The sequence below is a fragment of the Struthio camelus genome, chromosome 27, assembly GCF_040807025.1.
Source record: "Struthio camelus isolate bStrCam1 chromosome 27, bStrCam1.hap1, whole genome shotgun sequence".
NCBI lineage: Eukaryota > Metazoa > Chordata > Aves > Struthioniformes > Struthionidae > Struthio > Struthio camelus.
The window spans coordinates 2,681,243-2,703,509 of NC_090968.1; the positions used below are offsets into that span (position 1 = coordinate 2,681,243).

The following is a 22,267-nucleotide window of genomic DNA, read 5'->3' on the forward strand; positions in this document are numbered from 1 at the left end:
ACTACACAACCTGACCACTTAAAGAAATAATAACCCTGCAAGAGTAGTTAAATATTGGACAAGACCGTATGTGTTCTAGAATGCTATTTAAATCACTACGGTGAACAGGCTGTAAGCAAGAGAGATAACTGTGATATATATGGTATTTGCAAACATCTAGCATGGAAAAAGAAATCAACAACCCAATCTCTGTGCAGCACAATTCGACAGAGAGATTCCGTGTAAAATAGGATTGGTGCAAGGTTTTATCCAAGTGGGATTACATACAAGCACAAAAATAAAACATTCTGTATTCTACATTATATTACAAAGGCAGGCAGTCAATAAATAGATCAATAAATTATGGGAAGCACAGAAGAATATGTGTGAAAAATAGGTGAAACTGGTTTTAGTTAGTGCTTGATAAAGTCTTTTGTGTTCATTCCCCTGAAGTGCTAGAGGGATTCTTTCAAAGACCCTTAGCACTTGCAGTGAAGATAACTTTCCCTTAAAAGTGTAAAACAGATGCAGGGACAGTACAGTAGGCTCTGCTACAGGCTAAAAGAGTCAACATCACTTACACTTTCCCAAGAATCTGACAAATTTGCAGCTTAGTATAAATAAAGTGACGGGTCTATTGTTTCTCAGCTCTGACACCTTCTTATCACCATGGTTTGTTGCAGAAGAGTGGCGGAAACATGGCATGTGACTCCATCATATATAGTTTGGGGGGGCAATATCTTTATGAATTGACAACTTGAGCACATGCATAAAGGAAAGATCCTTTCTATCTAGCTGGCATGAAGGGGTTTCCTTTTCTATCTAGCTCTATGCAGACTACATGCAATATTACTTTGCAGTTTGAGCTGGATTACACAGATGTATTGTATGTAACTTACTGGACTGGCTGGGGGAACAAGTTTCTTAGCTGGTACAAACCGGCACAGTTTCAAGGACTGAAGAGAGTTAATGCACCGATGTATACCACCTAAAGCTCTGGGCCGTGAGAAACACCACATGGCTAACGTGACAAAGCCAGCGCTGTTTTACGTAGGGTGCTTTTGCGATAAACGTGCCCAAAGAGCTTTTCTTGCCACTGCCTGTCAGAGCACTGCACAAGCCTGGCATCGCTCCTGGGCCCATTGCTTTACTAAGAAAGACAGGAAGGGAAATAGATCTCTTCTATCCTCTGGATGCCAAACCATCCCTGACAAGATGCCTTTTACCTTTAACCAAGTTTGGGAAAGACTAAAGAAAGGACAAAATAAAAAAAAAAAACTAACAATGTGTTATACCTCTGTGATTTAGGAGCCTGAGACTTATCAGGACTTAAGATCTACAGAGATCATTTTTCAAAGGCATCTGGGCATGTAAAGATTTGGAGAGATGTTACACAACAGCTAAACAATCTAGGTATGCATCACCCATAACTCACCTAGCTTTGATAGCTCTGGAAATAGATGCCAATCAACATTTAAAAAGTACAAAAATATGTGGCTTTATTTCTATGAATTTGAATCTGCCCCTTTTTGGCATGAAGAGCCCCCCAAAACAATCCAGTGATCTGGCCTGTGCCCTGATATGAGGAGAGACTCAGTCATAATTTGGACAGGAAAGAATAGCAAGAAGCAAGCAATGGAACAAAATATACATTCCCTACAGTCATATGACTTGCCCATTCCCCGTGACAGGAAACATACAATTATCTGTACATGCCTCATTAAATAACCTTATTAAATAGGAAATCCAAAATGTACAAATTTACAAACTGAATCGTTAAATACTTTCCCTGTGCACTCCCCCGTGCATGCGTTCCCTCCTACTATCTGCAGCCACACTCTGATACCACCATGCCCTCATATTTGAACTTGTAGGTGACAACCCCTGCATCTAAGTAGAGAATAGAGATGGGATCGAGCTTGGTGGGCACGCAGCAGGCCTTAGAGGCTTTCTGGGGATTCTTCAGGTGAACCAAAGTCTGGACAATGGCATGTTTCGTTGGTGTGACATGCTCCGTTAAGGGGTAGGCGCACACTCCGTGGCACTCGTAGGCTTCGTATCCCGCTGGGGCGATGATCCAGGAATCCCAGCCAATCTCCTTGAAATCTATGTAGAGCGGAGTCTTTTTGCAGTAGTTGCCTTTTGCGTTCCTCCGGATCCGGGCAGTAGAGTCGTAAATGATGTTGGAGCGCATCTGGAGCAGTGCCTCCTCGCCAGGCCGGTTGTGGAAGTTGCCGACCTCCAGGTTCTCCAAGTCCAGGAGCTGCTCGTGGTCTATCATTTCATTCAGTTCTTGCTTCTCCTCTTTCTTGTCATTGCTTTGGTCATCGGAGAACACAATCAACAAGGGCACATGCTTGGCCTCAGAGTTGATGTCGATATCGAGTTTCCCCTCTCCGTTCTGCTCCTCCCCTTCCTTGCTCTCTATATGAACTTCCAGCCGGTGTGTGGTTAGGCCAGCCCTTCGCCAGCGCCTGATGGCTTCGGTGACCTCAAAGGTCTCCCACTCGCTGTTTTTGCCATAGATCTGCCTAGATGCCAGCGCCACTGTCTTTCTCCCTTCTCCTACACCCATGTGGTCATTTTCCAGCACTTCAAAAATGGTGACCTTCCGGTCAAGCCCATCATAGAGCATTCGGTCCTGCTCCACCAAAGTGTAGAGCCTCAGCTCCGCCATGGTGATTTCTTCATGGTGAGGGATGGATACATTGAATAGAAGGGGGTATTTCCGAATTCCTACAACACCAATCGGGTGGGAAGCCAAGTCTGGAAATGATAAAGATCAAATATTTTAGAAAGGTCAATACATCCAGCACACGTTTTGCATTCCTTTGGTTTCAGCGGAACAATTCCAGAAGAGTGGTCTTGCATTGTTTCCCAAAACCATACTTGGATGATCAATAAAAGGCTATTTTATTCTAGATGTCTAAGGCTGGTGAGATCCCAGCCATGATCAAGTCAGTAAACCTGGATTTCTAGATTCACTTTTGATCACCGTGGCTTTCAGGGACTTCCTTGACACCTAGTAGGATTACATGTTAAAAATGCTTTGCCAAATACTGAAATGAAATCACTTCTAGATTACTGCACAGCAACTGTTCAACAAATAGAAGAAAACATTAGTCAGTATAGGAGAGGAAGAGAAGACCAATATGGCACTGCAGTGAACCTGAGAGACAGTCAGGTGATATATAAACTGTGTACGCTGGAACGGCAAGCTGTATTTTTGTCTGCTTATCATTTCTGTGCTAGCAAGTGTTTCTTTCTGCTCAAACATCATCAGCAACTGAAAGGGCTAGGCACTAAGAGAGGAAAAAGATGCTTTGCAAGATGTAAAGGCTCCTTGTTAGGAGGAGCAGGCAGTGATCACCCGATCTAAAACCCGCCAATCAACAGAAATCCTGCCACAGACTCAATGGGTTTGAAGTGAACTAAGCCAAATAGCTGTATTCAGTCAGGCACTTTTGGCAGCTTCAGTTAACAAAACATATAAGAAGAACATAGTATCTGCTTGTCAGTCAGTCAGTCTGTCCTATCTGCGTTGTTTGTTTACACATGGGAAACATGCAAAATTTCTTCACACAGTACAGGCATCTTTGCTAATAATGACTGTGCTTTTGTTGCTGGATTACTGTGCTGTCACTCACAGCTCAGTAGACAGACTAGGACATACGGGTCATATGGGTGACATTTCTGCAAGGCCTGAGGGGGCAAATGGCTTGGGATCTATTACTATCTTCATCTTTGACTTTTCCAATTTTGATATGCTCGAAGAAAAATGACACGGATAATGCTGCAAGTATTGGCTGTGCTCCATTCGTGCACTTAAGCAAGCACAGGAGTTGTCCTACTGACATGAAGTGGGCTTTGAGGCACCTGCCTGGGTTTTTTTCTTGTTTGCCTCACCATCCATTCATAAACAAAAAAACAAAGAGCAATTCTGGTTGCTTCTCTCTTCCCATCAACTGATGAAGGTGGGAGTTGAATATGCTCCAGGGTGGGATGGACTGCAGGCTAAAAGGCAGTGCTACTCAAGCACAGGAGTGCTTCAGCCATAACCTCGCAACGGGAAGAAACCTTTGCTATTTCCTAACTCTCAGCATGCTAAAGCAAGTCTGCAGTCATTACAGACGATAGTAGGGTGGAGAAATGCCACCGGACCATCTAGAAGATGAGCTCAAGTAATTCACCAGGAAGGAGGGGAAGGCCACACCATCTGTAAGAGGCTGGGTGAGTGCTAGCAGGGAGCGAGAAGTGTTCATTTATAAGTCAGGATGTGGCTTTGCTCTTTAGCTAGGAAACCCATAGGGTGAAATCTCTCTTACAGTTATTGGTGCACCCCTGACAGGGTCAGGAAGGGTGATCTGGAGTCTATAGGAAAAAAAAAATTACCTTAAGACCTTTATTCAAGTTTTAAGAAATGGTAGGCGATTATAGTCCCATTTGCAATAGAGATATTATGCTCCATGGGTTAAAACGACTAGCCGCTTTCAGCTGTGCAGCATGTTATATTTCTATAATCTCATTACAGTTAAAACAAAGTTAATAAAGAATTTAATGGATAATAATGAAATAAAGTTACTGCCAATTTTCAATAAGCAGCTGAATTGAAAACTTCATGATATGTTCTGTTCCTACTGTCTTGATAATTGAAAGTAATTCACTTTCTCTACAAAAAAAACTCCTCAGGCATGAAATGAATGGTTCTTAGCTTCATGGACTTTCAAGACAGATAAAAAACAGTAAGTGCAACAGTCCCTGTAACTGTATGCATTTATGAAGGCGATGTGTTAACAAGTCTCACCTTGCATCTGCTGTTTTGGATTAGAAACGAGAGGAACACAGAAACGACAGAAAGTTACACTAAGCTTACCCTATCTGGTGCAGACTTCTGCAGCAATGAAAAAGCCATGGAACATCTCCGTAATGTTTACAGAAAGGCACAGAATCGTGAATTGCTGCATGCGTTACCGGCCATAGGTCAGTCTGTACCATTTTCAGTACTGTAAACCTGGAACCATTTCAGTCTTGCCAGTGAAATGGCTGCAGATTTACCTCAGTAAACCACACCGCATTTTGTTCTTTAGCATATTGTACTTGCCAAACTTTATCTGATTTATTTCTCCGGAATAGTGGAAATATGAGAAAAGAACAGTATTTGTTTCTGCATATTTCTTCATTTATGCTGATGATCAGTTACAGACAAGGCTGTTCAGATGAGTAACAGTTCACCAGCAGGTGTAACTGGTTTGCTGTCAATCCTTCAATAAATGTAATGTCATATTACTACACCGCAGAAAAAGAATATGTAAAGAAGATTTAAACTGCAAGGCAGGGCCTCTTCAAACCAGAAACGTGTTGCTGGTAAAGGGTGCCCAGGCCTGACAGAAGTGCAGAACAGTTCAGCACTGCTGGATCCTGTCTTGGCACCTTACTGCATTGCCAAAGCAAAATGACTGGTACGCAGCCTTCTCCTGATAGTTTGTCATCTTGAATTTGTGAATGTCAGAAAAAAGTAATAATCAGCATTATAATTCATTAATTACACTGATGAGGGATGAGAGAAGATCCACAGCAGTTTGAATAGTTGCACGTACCTCCGAGTAGTTAAAAAGAATCAAAGCACTTGTATTTGCAAAGTGGAATATTTCAGGTTTGGAAATGATTACTTGAAAAATACTTTTAACATATTACCTGTATTGGTGCAAATAGGTACTGACACAAAAACATTTGAATGTCAGCACTGAAATGTTATATTTTCCTCATTAAACTGAGGGAAAATGTTGAAGCAGAAACATAGAGAGAACCACCTAAGCTCACAACTGGTCTTTTTTCAGTTCTTCTTCTTCTTCTTCTTCTTTTTTTTTTTAATAGGAAATATTCTAGTCTGCCAAAGTAAAACCTAAAGTTTATCCAAATTCAGCTTCATGTATTTCTATGTATTTGCTGGGCTATGCTCAGACATCAAAGGAAGAAAACTTTACAAACCCCATGAGGATCAATAGCGGAAGGATAGCCATATGGAAAGCCATATACTGCACCTTTGAACGGCATGTGAAAATATTTCTCCTCTTAATTTCAAATTTGACTTAAGGTATCCATCTAAAAATCAACCAGCTTCTTGCAAATGATATGTGTGATTACAAGGATAATGAAAACACACCCAAATTACGCGTAGTGCTGTACAGATATAAAAGAAACATCTTCTTCCCTCAAAACCTTACAATCTCAAAAGCAACGGAAAAAGGATCTATCTCACAAAAAGTGGGATCTGCATAAAATTTGTACATGTGGTGTTAGTTGCCTATTTCCAATGGCTTCTTCACTGAAAGGCCTTTTTCCCCCTAGTGCTGTTCATGCTCCATACCTGGTAAATATTATTTCACGCTGACTGTAAGAGTACCCTTTCCGATTTAGTTCTCCTAGAGAAGCACATTTCTTACCTTCATTTTTGAAGCTCCTAATAATATTTGCAGATGGCATAGACGTCCTATCGGTGGCAAACTTGTTGTACAGCTCTAGCATGTACTCTGGTGGGTCCACCTTGGCCGTTTCGTGCAGGGGAATGTCAGAGAGGTTCAATGTCTTCAGGAACTCATTTTTCATATTCTGAAGCAGTGTGTTGAAATCAACACCATCCTGCTCGGAGAGGACCTCGTCGAAAAGTGGCACGTCTTCCTCCAAGGAAGAGTGCTCCAAGCTCAGGATGGGACTGCAAGAGGCAAGGTGAACCAAGAGAGAGAGGAGAGCCCACAGCTGAAGAGCTACAGAATCCATGACTTCGCTCTAGCCTCCAACCACGCTCAACAGGCTTTAGCTCTCATGTGGGCTAAGTGGCGGTTTTATCCCCTGGGTTGTACGCGGCTTGTGTCACAGAGAGATGACAAGTTTGGAAGCTCTTGTCTTGAAACTTGTGATCCGTCCTGTCTCTCTCCCCCTGCCCCCTCCCTTTTTCTTCACCCTTCCCCCTCCCCAAAACCAGGTCTCGGTAATTGGATATGGCTTGCTCTCTTCTATGGTCGCCTTGCCTCTCTTATCTCGTGGAGTGTAAGCTGTTCACCAGATTCGTCGCTATCTCGCAATCCCCTTTCCCTTAATGAGCATTTTGTAAACATTCTGCGCTAGGACACTAGGAGATAGGACAAGTTTCTCCTCGGAGAGGAATTGCCCTTTCTTTCTGCCTCCTGGTAGCCGACTTTCTCTGGCACGTATGACCAACTTTTTGCCGCGCAGATTTCAAGCTAGTGCGTAAATTCTACAGAGCCTCTATCCAAACCTATGAATTCTGCACCAAGAGCAAGGAAGAGCCCCTTTAAAACAACAGAACCGCCCATTGTAAAACTATTGTAGAGCTCAATCTTTATATTTTACTTACAAAGAAACTTCATTGGGATAAAGTCCGTTCTTCTGTGCTCGTACAGCATCTAGCACACGAGAAGAGCTCCAGGCACTGCCACAATGTTGGGGTCACAAGGCCCTGAATGCAGAGGAGCAGATAAGCTCAATATATTTGGGTGAGGAGGATCTCCCACATTGCAACTATGAAACTGTGCTTTGCGAGGGCTCCACTGGAAAAAGCCTTTTGAACAGAAAGTGAGCACAAGTCAGGGAAGAGCAGAACACGGCTTTTAAAGTTTGGCTTCGATTCCTTCTGTGCAGACACCGCTCACCTGCACTGGCACCACAGAATTTAGTGGTAAAGTGCAAGTAATAAGTACTTTTTGCTGAGTTTATTTTTGCTACAGAGCCCTCTTTCCTGATCTGAACATTAACACTAGCTGTCTGAGCTGAATAGGCTCAGTGCTGTAGGCCATATAAATGCTCAGAAACAGAGGGAGGACTGCAATATTTGCAAATGGTTCCTAAAATCTTTATTTTCTTCTGTACCTTATTTATCTGATTTGGCAGGTTACACTTACTCGTCATTTAATCACAGCACCCCCCAGTCAGATTGTCTAAAAATGACTGACAATACACACAGGCCCACAGACTACTCTTCACAACTCACCTTTGCATCACTTAAAATGGCTCAGAGGTATTAGGTGGGTAATGAGGGAACGTTTTTGCAAAAAAGACATGCTAAAACTGTTTAGTAGCACTTTGCTGTTAGAACATGCAAATTTCAACAAAATGTGAGCCTCATACAAGCAAAGAATCTCTTTTCATTAGCACTGCTGAGTTTCTCTCTGCAAGCACTACAGAGCTTAACTCAAAGAGGAAACCTCCACAGATCTGCTGAGTTTTCTGGACTCTGCTTCTCCATTATGGCTAAGCACGTCCGGCCATTTGTTAGCACAACTCTATAACTTTCTGGATTTTTTTTTTTCACAAATGTTAACATACATGTCTGTGAAAATAATGAGTAGTATTAATGCCACAGAGCCAGGCATCAGCCAGTTTAAAAGCCAGCTTTTAAAACTTGTTTCATTCAACAACTCTTCTTCTGCTAAATAGGGAGAACTTGACAATAAAAGCTAAACTCATTATCAAGGTCTCTGCTATTGCTACAGTACATTGGAAGTGGTATTTGCGCTTAGAAAGACTAATTTAGATCTCAGTGTGGATTTCACAGTTACCTGTGCAAGCTTATCTATAAATCCTCTGCAGCCTTATCAAAGACTCATCCTATGACTCCTGTGGCTTTCCAGAGCTAAGCACAGAAAAACTTAGGGAAATTTTGGAGCTGAATTCAGGTCACTTTTATTCATTAACTTAGAAAAGCACAATCTTCTTTTTGTCGGTGATTCATCACCTCACTACGCTTAACTAAGGACCTTCCATAGGGAAATGAGACTAACCTTGAGAATGGGGAGAAAAGACTGCAGGGTGCGTAGCCTTAACTCTTCCGCAACACAATAACTGGCTCCTCTAAAGCAAGGTCTTTGGCCTGGCTTTGGGCAGGTAGTAGATTTGCAGTAAGAGCATAGTCCCTACAGAAATGGTTTCAAAAGGTCATTTGTATGCTTGAATATTTATTTCAGAAATGCACTGACTTCATATATAAAAGCCCATATTTTTAAAATTAAGGAGGTAAGCACCTTGTAAGAGCTACTGCCTGTTGGAAGGCAACCGGTGCTGAAACTTCTCAGCGCTTCACAGCCTTATCCTTAGCGCTTGCTTGTAGCTGTTTCTTCTTCTCAAACGGGAATAAGGGCCCGAATGCATAGGCAGCAGGCATGAAAATATGCCTTGCAGAGCTTGTAAACACTGGGATGTAGAGTACTGCATGGCTTCCTTCTGAGGGTTTTGGGTTTGCTACGAGATTTAGAGGTAAAGGTTTTGATTTTAAAGTTTTAGAGTGTTTGCTCTGAGATTTTTAGTTGAATCTCCTCTCTCACTACGAGCGCACTGGCTATTTTGAGGACTGCATCTGGCCCTTAATCACACATTGAGTCAGATTCTCCTCTTTGTTACTCTGGTGTTAAACATATAAACAATTTTAGAGTCAGAGGAGTTTTTCCAGGTTCACTCCTGTTTAACATAGATTAAAATTTAATCAGCTGCGCAACTTCAGCTTGCTGGGTGACAAAACTGAACGGCTTTACTTTAACTGCCGTGACATAAGCAGAGCTGACGCTGCCTTGGAGCAGAGGCCGGACTAGTGACCTCTCTAAGTTCTGCTAACTCCAGACGTATTTTCTACGATTCTGTAATTTCACACCCTGCAGACATAAATACATAAGTAAAAACTGCACACAGTGATCTGACATAAATTTTCTAATCCACAAATATGTCATCTTGATTCAGTGGCTCAGTAGGAACTCAATTACTGCTCAGACATTCCAGCTCTTTGCATTTCCACTCTTGTTTTGATAACTCCATGAACAATAGCATACTAAAGGGCAATGCAGCCTGCTGTGTTACATACAAACCAGCTTTTGCTGCATTTCTTAGCTTATTCAGTTTAGAGCCTGCTGGGGATTTGCCAGATGAGCAGTACCCATAGAGTATATCTGATATAAAAGCAGCTTCCTGTTTCCTTAGGTTGTAGGCTGATGAATTTAACACATGCATATTTTTTGCTGAATTAAAATGTTTTAACAGAAGGGTTTTATTTCATGTCACTGAAATGAAGAGGTTTGGCCTTTCCCTGGAAAGGAAACTGCCCTCAAGAAATCTATGCTAAACAGATTAACTGAGCCAGCTGGAGAAGGAACATTAATAATCATTACCGTTTAATTGTTATCAGATTTATAACATAAATGATGAGCCCATTTCATTAGAAATAAATGATGTATCAAGCAGGCAGAGTTGTAGAAAGGGCTCTTGGCCATCATTCCTATGAAGTTTGTGTTTATTTCTGCTGTGAATTTGCAGTTTTACACAGGAAAACGTAGCTAATGAGAATCTGAGCTTCTGCAGTGCTCCTGCAACATTCAGCACACATACAACATTGTTTAATTCCTGTTTTGCCTTTCCTGTTGAAGTCGGAAAATGTTCTTCTGGTGGAGGTGGCCTTATAGGTTGGACACTCTCCATTTGTATGTCCCAGTGAGAACTGGAGGGATAAAAAACGCCCAGAGAGCAAAGAGAGGCCCTTTCCCATCCACGGCACTGAGCAGATCAGGCAGGAACGTGAGTGCAGTTGATGCCAGCGGTAGCCGAGGGTACGAAGCAACTCCAGGGAACAGTTCAGCTGTCGAAAGGGTCAGCCCCAAAGGTTGTGCTGCTCCAAAATAGCCTCTAATCTCAGGCACCCCACAACTTCCTCTGAGCCGATGCCTTCGCGGCTTCTTCCGTCAAGAGGCAGCAGAAGAGCATGGGTTTGAGCAGGAATGTGTGAAGCAAGCCCAGTGCTGAAAGGCTAGAAAGTGAAACAGGGCTTTACGAAGTGTCAAGGTCGACAATATACAATGATTGAAAGGGTGTGACGCTCCTCTGAGTAAGAGGAAGTGGGGAAAAAGAATGTGAAGTGTTTTTTAAGCATCCTCACCCTTCTCTAGTCTGATTTTTTCAGGGAGGAACACCTGTTCTCATTAACACACTCAGAACAGATTGGGACAAGAAACCTTCTCCAGGAGAGTGACTAATGTTTGCTTGTCCTGGACTTTTTGGACATAAACAGTTCCTCAGTGAAGAAAATGAAAGTTTGCTAGTTAGGTATAAGAAGTCCACGTGTAGTTTCTCCACATGTGAATTCAGTCAGATGGATTTTGGCTCAGTAGTCCATACCTTCAGAAAATATAATAACATTTTAAAATTAGATTGGTATTAAATATTAGGCTTTTTAATGTTTCTTTTACCCCTTCAAAAATTTGTAAGATATGTTTAAGAGATATTCGATGAAAAGATAATATTTGAAAAAATAAATATTTGCAGAGGAGAGGAATATAAAAATGTTGCCTGCCCTGCTTAAACATGAGTAGAAATATCCTTCCCAGTTAAAGCTGTGGCTGGGATGTAGAGGTGAGGGCATTCGTGTCAAATTTCTCATGGAAAGGATTTGCATCCAGTATGGGCTTTTTGAGATTTTTCTTACAGATCTTCAAACTGCAACTCCAAATCCCCTTATTTAGTGCAGGAGAGACAGGATACCAAACAAACACTGGATATTTCCAGTATGCTTTGATCTCAAAGAGCACTACAGTTCTCATTCAAACTTCATGCTTATTTGTCAGCAACAGTTAGATGTATGTTTGTGCAATATGTAGAAAACAAATCCTGTCCCCTAAGAACTTACACTGTATATAAAGAGGAGAGACACAGGACAGTAAAGGGAAACATCCCTGTTTCATAGAACAAGCAAATTTATCAACTGACTTGTCTTAAGGTCACACAGGATATCGACGGCAGAGCCAGTGACTGTGCCGAGATTTCTGGAATTCAACATATAATGTCCTGCTTTTGCCACAAGAAAACATCCCCTTCCATCCTGGCTCTGCAAGTGATTTTCCTTATAGCACAAGTGAACCTTTGTTTCTTTGCTAAAACCTTTGAGAAAAACCTAATGTCAAGCTTGAGAATCTTTCCAGTATAACGCAGAGAGCTGTCACTCTTGGCCAACATGACTGCTTTTGCCCATAAGTAAGATAGGATTAATGAAGGAAAAAAGTGTTTGCTTTCATAGGAAAAGGGGAATGTGCTGTGCTTTGTGAGTCAGGACGCGTATTATATCGAAAGGGGCCTTGGTGATGTTACTCAGCCCTTAAAAACTCAGAAATAAATCTAACAAACATACAGTGTTAACAGGTATTGCTGTAAGATGCACCTCTATCACAGCATTTTGATCAAACCTCAACGTCCAAACTGAACTGACAGGAAGGCATCTTGTCCAAACGTGTTTTAAATTCAGACTGGGCAAATTTTAAATCCTTTCCAAAAGCTGAGGCTGCATAAATAACAGAGATTTTGGTTCAAAGCTGCTCTCTAATGAGGATGACACAGATGCCGTTTCAAAGAAGTAAAGAGAGTGACGTAAACTAATGCGTTTCAGTGACCATCACAGCATATGAGTTGAAGTTTTCCAAAATACTGGCAAGAAATTATTGCGAAAATGCCCCACAACGGTCTCTGTCAGAAGATGGCTGTGGCATGAGGTAACTGTTGGATGTGATATGGGAGATAAAGAAGAGTGTGACACTGACAGTGTGATGAGCTTGCAATGGAATAACTAAAATTAGTTTCCATTCCTGCATCTCCCTAAGTCCTTACCGTTGTATGCCTTGGTTCATGGTTGCTCTGGATTTCCTTTCCATAAATGGGCCGTTCCCAGCAGCTCTCTGTTCCAATTTCGGATGTCACTGGAAATTGAAAAGATAGTATTTAAAGAAAGAGTGGGGAGGGAGAAGTGTAGCAATGCATTACAACTGAAGTGACTGAGAAAAAGAAAAGCAGGGAGAAGAAGGAAAGTCACTGTTTAGCCATATGGGCAGGGAACTACTTATGCTGTATAACACGATCTCTTTGTGTCCCTTCAGAGACAACACCGAAATGCGCATCAATAGCTTTATATGGGAAGACAGTGGCATGCTTTATCCATCAGTTATTTCCAGGCAAGTGAAAAAAGAATGAGGGAAGTACTAATGAACAGGGCAGAGAAACCACCTGCGTGGTCATTGGCAATTCCCTTTCTTCTACCTGTTTTTTTCCTGCTGAGGTGGCAAAGTCTTTAGGATGGGAGTCCATCACTGCACATTTGCGCTAGTGCAACAGAGACCTGGTCTCAGCTGCAGGTCATTGGCCATGCTGCAGTACAGATAAAGAACGACAGAGATCTTCAAGTCGGCACAAAGCCTAAGCAACTGAAACAGAAAGCACAGGGCTGGCAATAGCTGGACATTGCCTTCCTGGAAGTGTCCTGTCAGTCACACGCAGCAAATTCACTGCAAACGCATGGCCTCATTGTTACCGCAAGTCCCAGCTCCCTGTGGGCTCATTCTCTGGAAAGTTATTTGGAAGAGCTGTCGTTTCCTAGTCTGATGGGTTTTCCTTATATTTATTAGGAAATTTGTGCTATTAGCTGCTTGAGTACACACATCACTCTCATCGTGAAAGAACGACATGCAGACAAATTCTTTGATCCTTATATGAGAAAGACAAAGCAGGCCCTTGCTATTGCATCTGCTTCTGTAAATTCTAGCATTCAGTCTTTCTTTTTCCCTCCTAGTCCTCAAAATGCAACACAGGCTAAAAAAACGCTTACGTTTAGCAAAAGCATTTTCAGGAGCATTAGGCTAAATATTTGCACGTCTTTTATTTGATGGGGGCTGTCTTAAGAAACCTATTGATTTGCCTGCAACCCTACTATATGGGTATATGCCTCCATGCACAAATAGAGATCTTTACTAATACACAAAGGTTATTTAAAATTTAGTACCTGTAAAGGTCACAAAATTCACTAATTCAGTCTACCACGGTGGGACATGGTAAAAAATAAACCAATATTTGGGATCTTCACATAGAAAGTGATTGTACTGTAACGCTAACGAACAGCAGAGTAGGCATGCTGTCATGCTGTTTAATAATACCAGGAGTTTTAACTCCGCCAGCTTTTTATCATACTTGCTTCACAGCACAGTTTAAGAGAAAAAGGTCAAGAGAAAGTTTTAATTCTACATTTTGAAATTCCTTCTCTCATCATCTAGCTATTTTATGTAGCTTTGGTATTCATTCGGGTGTTAAACTTCGGGCAAGTCACTGAACAGCTTCAGTGACACTGACAAAAGCAAGACTCGTGAACAAAACTTTTCAGAAATCTCCAAAATTGTTCCTCTGTCTTTGTCAGCTGTGTCCAAGTGGGCTGTTTGAGGAATACCATTCTCTTCCTTAATGAGAATTCCATTTAAATACTCCCAAAGCCCTAAAAGGACAAAGTTCTTGGGAACAATTACTAAATGTATCCTGCCCTTGGTTTTTAGAACTATGGATTTTTAATCATAAACAACTGGTTGGAAGAAAACAGGCTCTGTTTACCAGAAATTATTTTGTTGACAACTTTGATTAATAACTTGAAATTATTGGACTAATTTAATACTTAAGCAGAGCTGGAGCGTTTTACGTCAAAAATAGGCAATTTCTCCACGTGAGACAGTAATTACAAATCCAACAGCTCATAATCACTTCAACAGAACACGAAGAAGAAAAATTAGGCAAGCATGTCTAATATTTATCCTGGTTATTTGATGTTAGGGTTGAGATCACATGAGGAAAGTAAATTGTGTGTAACGGTAAGAGAGATTGATTCAGTAAAAAAATCCTGTTTAAATAGAACCTTTAAAACCAAAGAATTGAAATGTATTACATCTGAGTTTCTGTAACTTGTTTGCAATTATACTGGATAAATAAGGACTGTTAGCAGCTGTTCTTAGTTATGTTTATCACACAGGTTAATATCAGATTTTGTCTTTTCTACCCTTTGTGAGGAGACTGCATAGAAGTTTTGATTAATTCTGGCTTACACCACAGGAAAAAATTCTAAACATGGTCTGGTCCTCCTAGACTATGTGGTCTTGTGCCCTTTATGAGTCCTGGTCATCAGTAAATGAATGCGGAAATTCACTTTTGGGTGCTTATTATTTCCAGTGCAGAAGAAATGGGTTAGTGGTTATATTCCAAATAGGGAACAAAGCAATATTCTACTTGTCTAATAAAATTACACTAGAACTTGCTGAAAAGTTTGCAACACCCTTCCCCCCTACTTTTTAAAAAAGCCTCTCCAATGTTTAAATTACAGTTTTTCATTGTCAAAACCATTGGAGAGAGAGGGGAACTATTTTAGAGATGTTCATTATTTTTTGGTGAAAGTTCAAAAAATTCAGAGAAACATATTAATAAAAATAATTTTTGCCATTTAGTTTACTTCTCCAAAGGGGAAAAAACTTATGCCCAGCTCAATTTTAATTGCATGGGATTGGCTTGTCTGCTTCTGATTTTAAAGTCTGGCTTCAGCAGCTTTATTTGTTAGGGTGCTCAGAATACATATGTATTAGTTAGCATTATTAAGGAATTTGATCAAGTGCTATTAATACCTCAGTTCATGAGGCAACTGCTGAATTCTCCTCACCTGCCTGTATGAAAAACCTTAAAGATACCCAAGAGCAAGATCAAACTGAACAGCTAATTGGACTCCAAATTTGAATAACATACCAAAAAAGTGACTGCAACTTAAGAGCTTTTTAAAAAACACAACGTGCATGGAAAATGAGAGTCCCTAGGTAATAAGTCTAGGTAAAATATCTTTACAGCCAAGAAACTTCCCTCATTGACACTCAACAGGCTGTCTTCTGATTAGCCATCACATCAGTTCGAGACGATTTTTGTGGCAGTGTATGCAGATAAAGACCTCTCTCTCTTTCTCTCTCTCTCTTTTTTTTTCTCTCAGGTACGTTTGTGTTGTGTTAACACTTGTGAGGTTCAGGAGCTTCAAAATACATTCTAGTCAGAGAATTTTTAATGACCCTCCCACTTTTTAGAATTTGGTACTGCAATTTCTATCATTATTCATGTTGTATTGTAGTTATCTACCTCACAGCTGTTTAACACCTATGAGCTATTCGTAAATGGTCCTGTATCTGAAGGATCCCACACCTCTGGTCGTTCCTCTAATTAGCAAGACCACCATATGTAAGTAGCTTGGGGGACTCTGTAACGTGCTTTAAATCATGCTGCACATCTCCCAGTTTTTCTCAGAGTGGCTTGGCAGATAGGAGTGTCTCGTGAAGCGCGGATGGCAGCTTATCTCATTGAGAGCATGGAACAAGCTCCTCGCAGTCCCTGGTGTTAAAGGGCTCGACTTATCTGGGACGAGTGGCGGAGTGCCCTGGCTCAGCTCTCAGTATATTGCACCCAGGGACTTTGCTTAATGTGTTGCTGTCAAACACCTCCCAACATGCTTGGGGCAAATTTCTGAATCAAGGAGCTTTAGGCGAAAATGGCCCCTGTCTCCTGTCACAGGGGATGGAAATGGTTATTGGCTACCCCTATGGGCTCAAGCCTTGAAGTCCTTTTGTCTCAAGTTTAACACTTTTTAAATGCCTGACAAGGGTGCCTCAGCCCTATGTGACCATCTGTATAATGGTGTCAGTGCAGCAGGAGAACAGGGAAACTCCCCTGCAGCTGGAATGGCGACTGCCACGGTACTGGGTGGGTGTATGGACTCTGCATCCTACCTGGGAACTGCTGGGCAGGATTTACTGCCTGCAAAAAGATAAAGGCCTTAACTACCTTTACAGTCCAGGCTGTCCTAGAAGCTGCCTAAACTACAAGAACCTCCTCAAAATAATTCGTTGTATTGCTTCACCCATCTTTCCTCCTTTATATCCTCACAACAGCTCTCATCCTAGCACCAGTGATTACAAAATGAATTTTAAAGAATGCTTTTTTCAATCTGAGCACAGCCACAGTAGGGTCTACTTTATGCTACATCTGCCTTTCCATCTGTCAAGAAATGGCTGGAGCAACTTGGAGACCCAACTCTTCGGGTCTGAATCACCTTCCTTTCTGTATAAGCACCCTTGGAAAAACTAAATGAAACAGGAACTGCAGAGACACATGAGGCTGGCTGCCTCCTACAAAGCTGAAAGAAAGAGCAAAGGAAAAACATCGCAGAACAGGAAGAGATAGGTGCTAAAGCCAGCAGAGGATGTGGCCATGACAAGTCCTAAGGATAGAAGGACTCGCCTGCAAGGGACAAAGACCCGGCTACAATCCGTACAAAACCCCAGCCAGCCCCCCTGCCTCAAACAACTGACCTAGAGAGCAGAACTCCTCTGTGGGCTATTTATTCCTAAGGGAGGAGTGTGGCTGAGCAAAATTGGGCAGGGGCAGAGACAGTTGGCAAGATGAGATTGGTTAGGTGTCATCGAACTAATAAACAAGAGTGTTGGGTCTTCCTTTCTTACCTGTGCTCGCAATCGGTGTGTGACTCATGTTTGTCAGATTTAGTTTTCATCCTTTGCTGCATCCCTTTTCTGAAACAGAAATGATTTCACTCATTTACGTTAGATCACCTTGTGAATCTTCACTGTATACATTTCTAGAACATTTTGAAATCTCTGATTAATACACAGTATGCAAATGCACTGCTTTTTTACATAAAGTAGGAGTACGTATATGTGTATATATATATTACGGTGAAGAAGTTGCAAATATTAAGGGATTGAGAGAGCTTCAGCTAGTGAAAATAAACATCTCAGAGATATGGAAATCTGAAAGAAAGAATTCTAATCCTCTTCATCCTGACCCAGCTTTTACTTCCTGAGCAACAGGTCTCCGGTTGACAGGGATTCATTTTATTTTATTTCTGAGTTATGGTTTGCACCTAATCAGTGTTTTTACTAGCCCAATGACAGCAAGATATCACTCCTTAAAAATAAGCTTGGACTCAGAACTGCAATTAAAAAGCAATTGTTGAGATTATCGTTAACAATTTGCCATCTAGTGGTCAATCGAAATTAAACTGAGTTCTTAGCTCAAGCAGAAAGTAAATACATACCTTCAGGATTGAATTCTGTGCCTCGGAAAATCTGATGTGCTCTTTGGCCAAGATGGTCACTTTTTTTTAAAACAAATAACCTTGTAAAACCCAGCTCACCCTCTTCTACGGCCAACAGTTTCAAATCCGAGTACCTAAAACTAGGCACCTTGATTCAAACTGAGCACGTACTTTCCCTTTGCTGACATGTTGCCTCTTTCTTTCTTGCACATGGATCTTGCAATATTCTTCTGTTTGACTGCCGCAGTTTGCTCCCAAGTTGTTTTAGAGACACACTCAAGAGGTGAGTTCTCTTCCTCTAAAACTTAAGGGATGATTTTTTCAGCTACTATCCACTGTAAGTACAAACAGGGTGGAAAGACCTAACAAATGAGGACATTCAGATTCACAGCTTTGGCTTGCTGGCTCCAAACCGCACAATTTTTGTTTCAAATAATGGGCTTGACTCTGCAGCCTGTTTGACTCCAGTTTTCTCTGGAAATTCTGTCCTATTAGGGAAAATTTGCTTATTTTAATAGCTGTCCTTTTTCATTACTTGATGCAATTTTGAAAACTTTTTTCAAATATCAGACAAGATAGGTCCAAATCTGCCATTCCTCCTAATTTAAGTAGTCTCTTTCCATTTAAATAGTATTTAAATGAAAATAAACCTCACCCCTTACTGGGAAATCGTTTCAGGGCTAATCTCTGATTTTAAAATGAAAACAATCAGCAAAAGTGACACAACTGAGGACTGGATGAATAGTCTTGTACACTGGGAAATGTTAGGTAGTGGGAGGTTCTAAGGGGAATGGGTTCAATGGTAAAAAGATCTTGGATTAAAGGGTAGTGCAGGCGACTAGATAAACTGGTGTCCTTGGCAGTGAGGGACCATAGATCCTTCCAGCCCACTGATACAAGGATCAAGAAAGGTTAATTGCAGCAGAGGTGAAGATGTGACTGGAATGTGTACTAATTCTGCTCCCCCTAAATGCCTGACATACTTTAGCTGCCTGTCAGTGTGCATCCAATGATACCATTGTTGGGCTCCCAGGCATGCCTTTAATCACCTGTTTTTTTTTTTTTTTAAAAGCTGGAAGCACATTATCAGCATTATTCTGATATCTTGACCTAGGATAAATACTATTTTAACTTATAAAAGCTGTTTAAAAAGCATTCTCGAGCACAAAGGCACACACACGCACAGATACTCAGACATATCCAGACACACTCCCATTTGCTCTCTTTCTTCTACATAAAATAAATTCCCTGCTTTTTGTAGAGCAAGACTAGCTGAGAAGCTAGCCGAACTTCAAACACAAGTATGTTACTTTGAAAGAAGCCCTTAGAAAGATCGGGTAACCTTGAAGGTAGTAAGAGTTGCATCTTGATGCTCTTTTCCTTTCTAGACTCCTTCCCTCAACACCTTTTTAGGATCTAAGCTTGTGCACTGGCTCTTTTCTTCATTTTTATAATAGACCCACGTTCCAGTCCTGGTAGGATCACCACAGCCCTGCCCCTCTCCTGGTGCAGATACACCACATGCCTGTGCTATTTCCATGATGTTAATCTCACGCTTAAGGCTAATAAGGCTGGTGCACCATCTACTGCTCATATTAACCTTTCACAGTTGTCCTAATAAGTGTTCTACTTTGTTGACTCTGAACAATACTCTTTCCCTTTTTTCTGAGAATGGTCACTGGTTGCTCTCCACCTAGGAGGTGGCTCCAATCCACTCCCATGGAAATTGGTGGGAATTTTCTATCCATTCCACTGGGTATTCTCAGGGATCACAATGTAAAAAAGTCCTACCCACAGATGACCCACAAAGTTACTTATACCTATGGGATATCAAATGCCTCATATTATGTAGAACATATGTCTATGTTAACTGATAAATAAAAGGAAAGATTCATATCTCTTTCAGATCATGAACATTCAGCCCAGACCCTTTGCTGTCAGGTTGTGGATTTAGAGATTAAAAACATCATCAGACTACAGTTAAGACAACAGATGGGCCACAACTCCAAGGGACGCTTTACCTATTGTCACTGCTTTTTACTTCCTTGGTCATTCCCGGTAGTCAAGCAATAACATTCACCACCTTGCAAAGAAATGAAAACAGACTAATTATAGTATAAGGTAGGGACATAAAACATCTAGCAAACTGCAGATTTAGGCCCTGGATCAGCAAGGAAGTTGCTCCTAGGCAGGAAATGTCACTAGCCAGCTACAGTATCAAATACATATAATATCAGAATTCTTTCTCCTGCATAGGTCCTTTTCTTTGCTTTTATTTGGTGCTGGGTGTACACCCCTGTTCATCCTGCAGTTACAGTTACTAAACTCAGACTCAGTTTTTTTTGCTCTGCAGTCATTTCTAGCATGATCTTTGAAATCATTTGCATTTTGGTGATGTCAATAAGATTGGGCTCAGGATCTGCAGAGTGAGAGCTGTAATATGCCATGCACACGGTCACGTGAAAACAGACCAGCCTCTGAGAAACAGGGATAATGAAAAGGTGGGCATATGGACAATGGGGTGCATGATTCTCTGCGCTTCCTTTTCTTGCTGTTGCGAGCTGCACCCAAAAGGTGCAGCAGCATCGTAACAGATTTGCCTCCAGGGTGCTCTATCCAGAACCTTTTCCAGAGCTGTGCAGCTCAGCATTGGAGGTGCTACGGGAACACATGCATGGCTGAAATGTCATTTTTCAAATAAGAAACACCATAGTCCAAATTCAAATGTATTGTCAACGGGCCTGATGGATACAATGAGAGTGTGAACTAAAGGTAAGCTAGGAACAAACACTTTATTTCCCTAGCTCAAACCAAATTAAATGGCAGATGATAAGGTAGTGGGGCTTGTTTCACTGAATTTTGTTTAATCGCTTGCTCCAGCAGCAAGTGCAAATTTACTCATTATGTAACAGTGCCTTCAGAATTAGTAGCTAGTACACAATATAAGCTTACTGGTACTTGATTTACATGTAGTACTTTCTAAACAAAAGAATTAAGCACTCCATTATGTTTTAAATTTAAATGAAATAGAGACATCACGCTATAGAAAGGGATTCTTCCAAGCAATCAGTGGAAGAGCTGGATTCAGTTCCTGCCTTGGTCACAGTTTCCATCAGAGCAAGTAAACCCTACAGAATAGCTCCTGCTTCAGTTTCCTATCTACAAAACCAAGGCAGTAACACATTCCTTATTTTGTCTATTTAGAATAGTCCTCAGGATCTGCAAGCAACTGTGCAAGAGGTGAATAGGACTCCTTTTATCATCAGTAATGCTCTTTATGCCTGGGTCAACAGGGAATTTAGCCCTGCACCTTGAATAACAGTGCATCACCACTCTGTTTTTAATCAGACCTCACTCGTCTATCTCAGAACGCTGTTCCATGAATAAATAACAGTGTAGTACACAGAGGGCTTTTTTAAAGTAACTAATTCTGATTAAATCAATATCAGTACGATGAGAATCTCAACAGGCCATTACGTTGCATAGACAGTAGAGATTGAGATTCATGTATACCACAATTAGACTGAAAGCCAGATTGCATTGACTAATTATTTTAAATAACTTTTGAATTAAATAATAATCATATTTGTGCATTCAGACTGCCCTTTTGGAAGCTCTACTAGTTTGTTCCTTTGGGATCTACTTCAGTCACTAGTCTTCAAATTTCTACTGGATAGCTGATGCCATGTCAGCATCCTCAGAGAAATAATCCAAAGACACACATATACCAAAGACCGCATAGAGTAAAGCCTGAACTAGTTAAGGAGTTATTTCCTAGTTTCTGCAGAACTTGGCTGAGTCAGGGGGTTGCCACGACTTCCACAGCCTATGTCAGAGGAAGAATAAAGAAGGAGAGGGTTGAAACGTGATGGTTGTCACTTGGAAATTAGATTGAAGCTTCTAACTCGGTTTTTAAAGGTCTTGAAAGAAAGCCACCACTTTAAATAGCCTCTCTGGCTGTTGCGACCACAGTAAAAGGTCTGAAGGTTACACAATAACCCATATGACTGCTCTTGCAAAGTGGTGCTTTCAAAGAGTGCTTTGAGGTGCTTTGTGCCCTCCTTGTGCATCAGGCAAGAACATCACAACTACAGCTCCTAGTTCTACTTTCCATCAAAGCACTCCACTTCAAAATATGGCTAAATAGACTATCCTGTACCTTGGAGATGTACACTAATATTCCTGGACTTAATCACCAAAGTTTGACCTTCCAGAAATGTTCTCTGGATCGTCAAAAACCTGCAGCCTATTGTGAATAGGATTAATCTAAAAGAAAAATTTCACAGTAACATGATAAAATGCTCTTCTAATAAGTGACAGATGGTTTGACCAGGAGCCTGGTTCGAAAATAACAAA

At 41.2% G+C, this 22,267-nt stretch overlaps 1 protein-coding gene and 1 long non-coding RNA gene across 2 annotated transcripts; both read right to left on the reverse strand.

Moving 5' to 3' along the window:
• Positions 1–229: 229 nt before the first annotated feature.
• BMP10 (bone morphogenetic protein 10) lies at positions 230–6,907 on the reverse strand. Its single transcript, XM_009669378.2, has 2 exons — positions 6,423–6,907; positions 230–2,745 (listed from the first exon to the last, which is right to left on the reverse strand). The coding sequence occupies exons 1-2, from the start codon at positions 6,754–6,756 to the stop codon at positions 1,802–1,804; spliced, it is 1,278 nt and encodes a 425-aa protein (XP_009667673.1). The 5' UTR covers positions 6,757–6,907; the 3' UTR covers positions 230–1,801.
• A 3,232-nt stretch (positions 6,908–10,139) lies between these two features.
• LOC138062455 (uncharacterized) lies at positions 10,140–17,389 on the reverse strand. Its single transcript, XR_011136470.1, has 3 exons — positions 17,319–17,389; positions 12,631–12,719; positions 10,140–11,151 (listed from the first exon to the last, which is right to left on the reverse strand). It is a non-coding gene; the product is annotated as an uncharacterized lncRNA (long non-coding RNA).
• Between the last annotated feature and the right edge of the window lie 4,878 nt (positions 17,390–22,267).

What these genes read in the sequence shown, in the direction of transcription:
- BMP10 (XM_009669378.2), bottom strand. Translation starts at nt 6,756, where the DNA reads ATGGATTCTGTAGCTCTTCAGCTGTGGGCTCTCCTCTCTCTCTTGGTT. An exon ending in TAGGAGCTTCAAAAATGAAG is followed by an intron (nt 2,746 to 6,422) that starts GTAAGAAATGTG and finishes TATCATTTCCAG; the next exon opens with ACTTGGCTTCCCACCCGATT.